Source organism: Cyrtonyx montezumae, unplaced genomic scaffold (assembly GCF_038088225.1).
Source record: "Cyrtonyx montezumae isolate F1298 unplaced genomic scaffold, pur_monq_1.0 scaffold_21, whole genome shotgun sequence".
NCBI classification, from domain to species: Eukaryota; Metazoa; Chordata; class Aves; order Galliformes; family Odontophoridae; genus Cyrtonyx; species Cyrtonyx montezumae.
In genome coordinates this window covers 1,459,588-1,470,895 of record NW_027071948.1, presented here as the reverse complement: position 1 = coordinate 1,470,895, position 11,308 = coordinate 1,459,588, and the positions used below count along the sequence as shown (strand labels likewise).

The window sequence follows — 11,308 nt, the reverse complement described above, 5'->3', positions numbered from 1 at the left end:
TTGGTAACTCTAATGTACAGAAGCTCCACTGGCATTTTAACAATCTTCTCTGCCTGGTGAAAGAGACCTTCAGAACAGTATTCAGCTAGTTACACTTGAGTGTACATAACTGGGAAAAGGACAAAAAACTCACTGTAACTGGAAGTGTATCTCAATTAGGTATTAAAGTCACATGGGTTTTCATCTTGCACCAGTGTACATAAACATACAATAGGATTCAGCTATGTACTGCTTCCTCTGGGGAATGAAAAGGCAGCAGGGGAATAAAACGTGCTACCTTTCTCAACAGTTCCTTATCTCTACCTGTAAAGGCATTGTGCTCGCTTTCAATCAATCCTCGTGATTGCCTACTATTAATGTCACCCATTCTCTTAAGTAATTAAGCTAGCTCTTACTTAGATTTGCCTTTGTCTCTCTCTGGCACATTTCCTTGTCTAATCCTTTTTTCCAGATGGCATAAGGATGAGAGATAAGTGTTGCTAAAAGTTGCTTAGCAATGCAACACATGCAAGGTTTGGAAATGCTGACGTCCACATAAGCACTATCTATACATCACACATTTATGCAGAGAAACAAAGGCGTGAACAACCAGAGTGACATGGAGGCCTCCAGAAAAAGAGCTACCAGCTAGCACACAAACAGAGAGCAGGAAAAGGAGAAAAAGAAAAAGGTTTCGGTGATGGGCTGCATTATGCTGTGGGTTTTATTGTTTAAAAAAACCTACAATGGGAAATTCTACTTAAAACAAAAACCTTTGAGTTTTAGTAAGGCCCTGTATTTTCTGATTCAAAGATATACAATACACCAGACAAATACACTGCAATCCACTGACTGAGACCAAAACAGACAAAGAATTTACTGAAAAATAATAAGCAATGAGGGCAAAATTGTCTGTTATCAGTTACACACTGAACACAGAAATCCCCCAACCCTAAGACTCAGTAGTAAGGAATTTACTCTGAAAAAACACCCCATATAATTGTGCATTGGTTCTAGACAAAAATTAAAATAACACTTAAAAATAACACTTAAATGTTTTGAGTAATCAATAAGAACACGTAGTACACCAACAATGACAGCTTCACAAGGTCATCATTAATTCAGCTCTGCACCAGCCTTCTTGAACAGATCAGTATGACACATTTTGCATTAAAAATGGAGATGTTAGGAATTTATTCATCATTGGTTTCAACTTTGAAACAGCTAGATCTAAGAAAACAGCTGGAGAGTAACTACATGTTAGAAATTCACATGTAGCTTTACTTGGAATGGTCTCTCCCTAAACAAGACTTGCAAACAGTAAGTGGTTTTGATAGATATGTCATCATTTCTTCAAGAATTAATAATATTAATGTATGTTACACCCAACGTTGTATACTAAAAGTAGATTCCTTGTCCAAGGAATCTCTGTGAATAAAGGAAAAGCTGTTGTTAATGGACACAACACTTTCCACTTCGGGAAGCAACTTCCAGTTCAATGACGTAGCTTCCATTTCTCAGTTAGCAGCTATTACATATTTTATTATGATTAATTTTATTTCAAACTTGATTTTCCCACCTCTAAAGGCAATGATTTCCTATCTCCCCCCCCCTCCCCAATCACAGAACAAATCTAATTCTGACCAAATTAAATTCCAGACACTTAAATAATTTAGGCAGCGACTGTAACTATGATTCTTCCAAACAGATACCAAAATTCAAATGGTTTCTAGGGCAGAAAAAAACAGAAAGCCTGCAGGTGAAGAAGCCCATAAGGCTAGCCACCTGTTTAGTGTTGTTAACAGGTGTATCAAACAGCAGGCCTTCCTCTGGGAAAGAAGACAAACTGAACACAGCCAAAACACACAAAGAAGCAGCAACAGGGACAGAATGGAACACAGCATCTGCTTACTGGGACCTACGCAGCAGCCAGAAATGAGAAATCACAGAATGGAAACACTTTTGAGGAAAATGAGTGCTTTTTGTTACCTCAGTAACCTCTGCAAACTTCATTTTCATTTTGTTGTTTCCCTTTGTTTTCTATGTATATGTGCAAAGGCACAAAAACCAGACAGGCAACACAGGTCATTGGTGTTTTTGGTTAGTTGGTTTGTCTTTAGGTCAGGATGCTTTCCCTGGCTTAGTTATAGATTCCCTAGTGACTAGCTAGAGGTTCTACCTGGGCTCTCATCATATTTTTCCTTGAAATGAAATTAGCTTAATAATTAAACAGCACATAAATCTGAACTATTGTTATTATTGGGCTGTCTGTAGACAATTTTTTCTATTGCTTGTTTACTGGACATTTCATCAATGTGAAGCTCTGTGATATGCTATTAATAGCATCCATTTATTAATAATTTATCTCTTGCAAAAGATGGACATGAAAAATCTCATGTTAATAGTTAAAACTGGAGAGGAAAAACGGACAAGTTCAACATCGATGCCATTACAAACATATCCTACACCACAGAAGAATACTAAAATATCCTAGAGCTTTAAAAATTTGCTCATGTTCTTTCTGTTCCAAAAAATTACTTCAGTATGTCCGAGGCACTATTTCAGTACAAAAAAAAAAGTGGTTTTCTTTTTTCCTAAAAAAAATCCTGACAGTTACACAGTTCCCAAGCATAGAACTATTTGTACAAAGCATGGAAACATTGAGGGATTAGCAACAAAGCCTGATATTCACCAAGACAGCTGACCAACATCTGAGACCTTGCCTGTGGAGGTTTGTGTGCTAAGCAAGCTGGGAACTTCCCAAGACCTTGAGTCTCTCCTGGTGCCATGCCTTCCACAGGCACTGAACCAAATCTTGCCATTTGGGTCACAACTGGGTTTGTATTCACAGCACAATGGAAAAGCACAGTAACAAAGTCTTAAGCTGCTGTTCAAATGTAACAGCTGTAGGTACAGAAAGGCAGCTTCAGGTACATAGGAATCCCCAGCAAGATCCCCTTGCTCCCACTGCCAACCCTTAAATGAGGGCTGGGAAGGGGTGGGTCCTGTCTCTACCCAGTCCAATCTCTCAGGTACATTGCATGTACCTGAGCTCCCTGGGCTGGCCCTGCCTTCCCACCAGGTGCTCCATCACTGGTGCAAGATGTGACTGAGCATTTCCACTACATCATCCCTGCACAGCTCATACACAGCTCCTCTAACGAGCTTTCAGGTCTCTCCTTCTTACCTCCATATTTTGAAGGCTCGCATTCTGCTGGAAGCGTGCCTTGATTTTTATTTGAACTCCGCTGACAATGACCTCGCACCACATCTCTCTGTCAGGAAAGCAAGTCAGCAAACGCACACCCAAGGGCTGGATAATTTTACGACTTGTCTCTTTTTCATTAAGAGATCATTAAAACAGATTGCCTCTACTGCATGAAAATTGGCTGCTAATTGAAAAAAACAAGTTTGATAAGTATATCTTTCAGGCTCAAGATTACTATTTTCTAAGTGCATTACTGTCCGTTTTCTTGCGCCTTATGCTTAAATACACGTTGCGAGCGAACGCTAGCACGACGAATGAATACTTGCATCCAGTGGCTGCCTCAGGCTTGTTCCCTGAATACTCTAAACACTACACAGACCATCAGGATGGTGCTGCCAGTACCACGAATGACTTTTTTATTTTGCGAAAGTACCTTCTGGCTTTTAAAGGACGCGCCCTGTTTAAAATCAGCGTGCACGGACTGCCCGGCGGGCACAGCAGCCCCCGCAGCGGCGCGCGCCCGAGGCGCGGCTCGAAACACGCGCGGCAGCGACACCTAGCGGCGCGGCGCGGCGCGGCGCGGGCAGGGCGCAGCCCCGCCTCGGGAAGGGAAAAGCTCGGTCGTTTCGGCTCCGAACGAAACCATCAGACGCACCGCGGCACTGGTGCGTGTTTTTCATGCCATCTTTGTCTAAGGAGATGGCAAAAGGAAGTGCAAGACGCAAGTGCTTCAAGTACATAAAGAGGTGACACGGCCCCACAGCAAACTCGCCCTGAGGGAAGCGCATTACCGGGCGCGCGCGCTCAGCTGTGGCGGGAAAACAGAGCAACCACCCCCCACCCCAAGCCACGCTGCTGAAGCCACGCGCCCGCGCAGCTCGCGACACCCCGGCAGCAGCAGCCCGCCGTTCATTGGCTGAGAGGGAGAGGGGCGGGGCGAGGCAGGACGCCCTCTAGGACAGGCAGAGCGATCTGCGCCTGCGCAGATGCTCGATGCTGCGCCGCTCGCTGCCAATTCCTTTGCCAATTGCCAATTCGCCGAGTCCTCTTCCCGCCCCTCTAACCCCGGAAGCGGAAGTGACTGCGCTCCCCCCTCCCCCCCCGCGGTGGCCGCCATATTGGGCTGTGGAGGCGGGGGGAGGGGGGACGGAAGGCAGGACTCGGTTCAGCCGCCTGTGAGTACCAAGGCCTGGCGCCGGGAGCCCGGCCCGGGTGGGGGGCGGGGGCTGCGGAGCCGCGTGGGGGTGGAGGCAGAGAGACGCCGGCCGCCCGAGCCTCCGGGTGCCGCCGGGACTGCTGTGCCGCATTCTGGGGCCTGGCGCTCCCGCTGCTGTGTCTGCTGTGCTCTCCTCAGTGGTCTCCTCTCCCGCTGCTCTCAGTGCCACGCAGTGCTCAACCTGTGCGCTCTTGGCTTTATGTTATTTGTTTTCCTGGCTCGGTTTCTGTTCCGCTGTTGTCTGGCAGTGCCTGGCACCGCGGTTCGGGTGGGTCTGTCACCGCCGTGCGGGCGTTGCCAGGCCTGGGCCGTTCGCTCTGTGGCATCACTGTGTACCGGTCGCTTTACGTTGGAATTCGCTTGAAGCGTTGAGGAAACGGACGTAAACTGTGACGTAACGTTGCTAGCGATGTGCTTCCGTAGCGTTTTACACTTAAGGAAAGTGGTCAGAGGTTTGTCTGAAGCTGCAGTAACTGTGATGTCGGGACAGATGAGTTAGGTGACTTTTGGCCTCGAGAACTCAACGATGCTATTGTGTTTGTAATTGCCATAGCAACACAGGTAAAAATGCCCTTGTACTCACCTGCTTGGTGTTCTTCAGCAGAGGTGCAAACTGACATTTGTTTGCTGCATTAATCTTTGTATGTGCTTCTGGCTGATGGATTTTGAGTTATTGTAACTCATTATGAAAGAGGAATCGCTGCTGTTCGGGTTCAGTTAATCCCCTACACCTATAAGGTATGGCTTAGGTTTGTAGCTGTAAACCAGCTCCTGTGCCAGAGATGGCTTTCCTTGATGCTTTTCAGTTCCACACGTTCTTTAAATGAATATTCTAAAACAATGATAAATGCTAAGTTTAAGATTTTAACTTTGTCACATGATGCTTTACTCTGCTACTTAAAGTAGCCAGTGGGGTTTCCTTCTAGTCAAAGAGACAGTGCTAGCTGCTTGCATTGCTTGGCCTGCCATGCAGGAACTGTGTGCAACGAACAGTCATACATAATTGCACGTACAGTACCTCTTTGCACTGAGCAGAATGTCTGTTCCACCTGAAAGCTGTTGGCAGCTTTATTGTTGTGATTTGTGGCTTGGTCTGTGTAGGTTAAAGTTAAAGTTTGGAGTGGTAGGTGTGCTTGAAGAATGAAGTTGCCAGGTATATAGTTGTGAAGTGAATATTAATTTGAGTTTCGATGTTTGCCATCTTTAGGGAGTTGTTATTCAATCATCAGTAGATGGAATGTCTTTTTTCTTGTGGTTTTATATTTTGGGGCAGTTCAAACCCACCCCAAATCACAAAATGCTGCTCAGCTAATAGTGCTGAGTAATTTCATTCTTCTGCAGTGCAGTGGGTGGGCAGAATAATAATGACTTCCTTTTTTCTGTAATTAATATGTCCATATCTTTTTTGTGTGAGTTTCCATTCGACTTTTTACTGTAGCTAGAACTCAAATGGACTGAATCTTTTCAAGCCTCCTGATCCTTTTCCTCTTTTCAGGTGTATCAGGACTCCTTTTTTCCTACTTCCTATTTATTCCATAGGATTTGGTTTTCAGCTGTTTATAGGAAAATACTCAACTTTGAGATCTTTGACTCCCCAGACTGTCTATTGCAGTATCTAAATTATTTATATTTTTCTGAATTAAGAGTGTTTCGCATGTATATGTTGTCATCTGAGGCTCTGGGGTGTTAATGTCACAGTGAAAGTCCTCCAGCTGTCCCAGAGGTGGGTAGTCCCACCCCCAGATGGGGACTCCAGGAAGTAATGGCAGGGATTGCTTTTGATGATGTGGCAGACGTGTTTCTGTTTAGAATCCATTTCACTTTGTTTGCTTTATATCTTCAGTGGACTGATAAAGCTTAGTTGGGCTTAACTCAGGAGTAAAGATCTTAAATTGGTATTAGGAACATGTGCTTAAAAATAATTCCCTTGTATTTTTTTTTTATCTGGAATCAGAATCCTTACCCTGTTTTATGTTTACAGTTTTACCAATACAGAAGACTTTTCTGTGACTGCAAAGCCCTTCATGTTCATTAGATAAGCACACTGAATCATGCCAGGAGTGTTTGGATTTAGGTGCTTACGATGAAGGTTTGTTTCTGTAACCACGTGTGTTTGAAGTCCTAAACTTAAATGCTCCACTGTCTAGTCACTCGGTATTTGAGAGTCTTAAGCAGCTTTTAAATATATATATATACATATATATATATTTATTTTGGGTTTGTTCTTTGTCTTTAGACACTGAGGTGACAGGAGGGTGGTGCTGCAGTTCATATCAGTGCTTAGATGTTATAACTCAGCTCCTGCTTTATCAAGGTGATGTCTAACAAGGCTCATTCCTGCATTTGTGTGGACTTGTTTTTCCTTCCCTGAAATGGATTGGATCCTCTTTTGCCTTTATGGAAATACCCTTTTATTTTCTTTACCTTCTTGACAATTTCTTCTAGAACTGAATTTATTTCGGAATGAACATCTTCTCTAAAAGTACTTCATTGAAGATATACTTTTTTCAAGTAGGGTTATCCAAAAGAGCATTAAGAACATAAGGCATTCTGTACTATGAAGTCCCACTGAGCTTAGATTTTTGCTTGAAATGTTACCTATGTGTTGTTTTGTTTTCACAGCAACCATGTCAGAAGGGGACAGTATTGGTGAGTCTGTCCATGGAAAGCCTTCTGTGGTCTATCGATTTTTCACAAGACTTGGGCAGGTTGGTTTTCTGTGGGATTTCCCTGACTCCTTTAGAAGCAGGACTCAGTCTGAAATGTCATGAGTTTAAGAGGTTAGATGGACTGTTGGAAGACTAAGATCTGTACGAATGATTCTATTTGAAATGTTTTTAAAATAGAAAACAAATATTGTGATACATCACTGCACAGTGGAGATATGTTCTTATCATCAAAAAATGTTGCTTTATATTCCATGTCAGAATAATGTTAAGGAATGTAAACTGAAGGGGAATAAACAATGAAAGACTTAAGATCTAGGTTTATTTCTGATACTCCAAGTATTAGGAGTTGGGATTTTTTATTTTTGCCTTTGTGGAAATATAGAGCTGGTATTTTCAATGTCTTGTAAGTATGTTTGTAATTGAAGTTAATTGTAGTAAGAATGTCTCGTGTTACTCTCCTTCCCAAAATATATTTACTATTTCTCATGTTGCCTTGAAATATGCATTATTCACTGGGCATTGTATATTTTACAGCCGTGTACTTTGTCTTCCTAGATCTACCAGTCCTGGTTAGACAAATCTACTCCATATACTGCAGTGCGATGGATTGTAACTTTGGGTCTGAGTTTTATCTACATGATTAGAGTTTATTTACTGCAGGTGAGAAAACTGGGCTTACTGATCATAGTTTTAGATATCATTAGTGTTCTATTTTTTGTGTTAGGAGGATTTCTGGAATTACATCTTGTGTTACCAGAACACACTAAAGGTAAATCAGTCTGAAGAGCAAGCACTTGCTGGTGTTAAACTTCTGGCTTCAGACAGAAGAAATGACAACTGTTATGTTTTCTACCAGCTTACAAATAGTGGAAAACATGTGGGTTTTGTTGATGTTGCTTTGTTTTTAAGAGGAAAACTTCTCATGTGAATATGAGGATATAGAGAAGCACTTATTAAGGAAGCAGAAAGCAAATTGTTCAATTGAAAATGTCTGAGAGTGGTGTTCAGGAGGTCCTTAAACTTTGCTCTCTTTCTTTCTTCAGGGTTGGTACATTGTGACATATGCCTTGGGAATCTACCATCTAAATCTCTTTATAGCTTTCTTGTCGCCAAAGGTAGATCCTTCTTTAATGGAAGATTCAGGTATGATTAACAGTTCATTCTGCAACAGTTTTGAACTTAGTCAACTTTCCAGCTCACTTTGTCTGATATTGTAATGTAAGGATGCACAATTTCAGTCTGACATTGTATTCTTCAACTTGTCAAGTCGTATGGAGTTTTTGCATTAGGAATTGCTATAAAATTTGTCTTAGAAGTGATCCTTTTTCAGGTCTTGTGTTAGTCTTCGTTTTGACTTAAATTCTCCCTGTATTAACTCAATGACCTAGCACTCATTTTTTTTATACCTTTCTTTTTTTTTATGAATGGGAAGCCAACCCTTTTATATTAAAAGCAAAGCAGTAACTGGAATCTGTGCGTAACAGTGAGAGAAGTTTATTTTTTCTTCTTCAGATGACGGTCCTTCCTTACCTACAAGGCAAAATGAAGAATTTCGGCCTTTCATTAGAAGGCTCCCAGAGTTTAAATTCTGGTGAGTCAATCTGTCTGCCCACATTCTATTTCTGAAATGTGTAAATATCTGCATTAATTAACAGTGACTGGTGTTGAAGGATTAATTGTTAATGCTATTTTTAAGGCACTCGGCCACTAAAGGCATCCTGGTTGCTATGGCATGCACATTCTTTGAGGCTTTCAACGTTCCTGTTTTTTGGCCAATCCTTGTGATGTACTTCATTATGCTGTTTTGTATCACTATGAAGAGGCAAATCAAGGTAATTTGCTAAGAATAGATCATAGCTTTGAGATGTCAAAATGTATAGTATTGTTTCAACCTCTTATCCAGTGAACTGCATTAGAATTATTAAGTCTGTGTACATTTTACTAGAGATACTTGAACACCTAACACTTGAACGTTAGGTGTACATGAGCAGAAAAGAAAAATGCTTGGAGAAAAAGCCTTCATGTACTCTACATACAAAATGTGATGCTTACTTTTTAATGTTTTTTTTTTTTTAATGAGTCTTACAGTTTCTTAGCTAACCTCAAAGGAAAGAGGTATCTCTGCTTTTAAAGAAGAGGTCTTTTATAGTCTCTGGTGGGTGACAAATGGAGCTCTGATGAGTTTGTGTGAGCGAGTTGAGAGAAACATGCAAATCTTTCAGGCACATTTATAAGAACACATTTATAAGAAAATTCTTCATGCTTGTTGGCATTTTAAAAGGAGAATCATTTTTGTTTTCGGAAGCTCAAAATCTTGAAGGAGTACCATAGCTCAGAAATGTAAACTAAGTGATAAGTAAACTTTACTGTCCTGTGTATGCTGTTTGAGCATAATCAAATTTGAAATTCGGGCTCAGAGCATTATTTGAAGGTAAAATGGTTTATGATTAGCTATTGAAATACTGTAGAACTTTCTCCCTAGAGGACTATGTCAGTTATTTTATGTATTATGAAACATTTTTTGTAAACATCTAAATTTCTTGCCTCTAAGAATTCATATTTTTTCTTTACAGCATATGATAAAGTACAGATATATACCCTTCACACACGGCAAGAGGAAATACAAAGGGAAAGAAGATGTGGGAAAGACCTTTGCTAGCTAGAAGGTGCAATCAACCTTTTGACCAATTCTACTTATATCTAAAGGAACGATTTTTGAGCCATTGTAACAATGCCTTTTTTTCTTCATAAAAATGATTGAGTTGTGACAAAGCAGTTGAAGTTTCATTTTAAGAGGATCTCGCTACTTTTATCTGAAGTATCAGTTGCTTGAAGAAACTGGCATTCTAACCAACTTGCTTTGAGTTTATCTTTTGTAAGAAGTTGGAGAAGCTTTGGATAATCCTCTGGATTTGGGATAACGGATTTCTTTCAGGATCCATTGCGCTGGAGAGATGGATGGCTTTGGGTTTCGTGTTTTTACATAGTTCTTCTCAGAATCACCCTGAAGTGCTGTGCACGTATGTGGAAAAAAATCAGGTGGCACACATGATGCTGTTTTCTGCTTCATGGCCATGTGCTGTTTTCATATTAAAGTTAGCAGTCCAACATAGATGCCAGTTTGCTAAATGCATGGTATTACTGAGTCATATAAACAGAAAAAGAAATCTACAAATGTAAGGACTTTGCAGTAGGGAGAAAAACACACATAGCTTCTAAAGTAACTCATTTCTGTTAGGTTTTAATGCCAGTTTCACCATTACATCTCCTAGCACATGCTGAAATTGGGTTCCTTCACGATAACTCAAAGTTTTGTTCAAAATCTATTCTGATTTCCTTCAAGGACTTGGAGTTCTATATATATTAATTATTTTTAGTTGGAATTTCTTTCATACCTAAGGGTTTCTTGATCAACTTAAGCCGACTTTATGCAGCCCCTTCAGAGTATACTCAAACTGGCCATAGGAGACAAACTTTGTGGGTTTTAATGAAGATTTTCATTTTCTATAGTTAAAAAGAAATCAGATAAATGACCTGCATGTAAACTTTTTCATGTGATACAACTGCAGTTTTATTAAGTGACTTTTTAATTCCAAAATTTATTAAAAGACAGTGTCCCCCTTTGCTTGTTCTCTATTATCTTTATATGTATGAATAGATAGATCTAATAGTATTTATGGATTCTTTGCAGTAGTGATTTCCCTAAGAATTTATCTTCATGTGCAATTGGAACGATTCCTACTAAACAGTGAGATGTGAAGAACAGCTATGGCAAATTAGAGATTTTTACCTTCATTTCTAACTTAAGTGGCAGCATAAGAACAGAATTTTTTTCTCATTCATAGCTGTTTTACGTTCAATTGGATTAGCAGTTTTCAGTGACGTGTTATAGATGACATTGGGGTGACTGTGTAATTCCCTGGGTGACTCTCAGCTTCCGAAGGCCAGGCAAGTTTGACAGTCTTGTTAAACTTTGCTCTATTTTTATCACTTAGGAGTGGTGAATTACCATTACAGAATGCATGAAAAACTTGGCTCACCAACTTCACAGCAGCTTCCCAGTCACTGAGTGATTCCTGTTTGTTTCCATGTGCAGATATTTCCTCACAGTTTTTCTTAGTAAGGAGAACACTTATAATGCAGTCATTTCTTTAGGTGCTCACATCTTGAATCATATGGACCATTTTTCTTCCACAGTTGTCTTTGTAGTTTTAAATGTGGGGATGCTTGATTTTT

The 11,308-nt window shown here is 40.6% G+C and overlaps 1 protein-coding gene across 1 annotated transcript; it reads left to right on the top strand.

The window, feature by feature from the left end:
• The first annotated feature begins 6,624 nt into the window (after positions 1-6,624).
• Positions 6,625-10,693, top strand: RER1 (retention in endoplasmic reticulum sorting receptor 1). The gene is made up of 7 exons (XM_065737938.1): positions 6,625-6,717; positions 7,026-7,111; positions 7,628-7,732; positions 8,116-8,215; positions 8,585-8,663; positions 8,769-8,904; positions 9,646-10,693. The coding sequence occupies exons 2-7, from the start codon at positions 7,031-7,033 to the stop codon at positions 9,733-9,735; spliced, it is 591 nt and encodes a 196-aa protein (XP_065594010.1). The 5' UTR covers positions 6,625-6,717; positions 7,026-7,030; the 3' UTR covers positions 9,736-10,693.
• Positions 10,694-11,308: the final 615 nt, after the last annotated feature.

Coding starts and splice junctions, on each gene's coding strand:
- RER1 (XM_065737938.1), top strand. CDS start 7,031: ATGTCAGAAGGGGACAGTATTGGTGAGTCTGTCCATGGAAAGCCTTCT. Junction 7,733..8,115: donor TTAGAGTTTATTTACTGCAG/GTGAGAAAACTG, acceptor TTCTTTCTTCAG/GGTTGGTACATTGTGACATA. Junction 8,664..8,768: donor CTCCCAGAGTTTAAATTCTG/GTGAGTCAATCT, acceptor GCTATTTTTAAG/GCACTCGGCCACTAAAGGCA.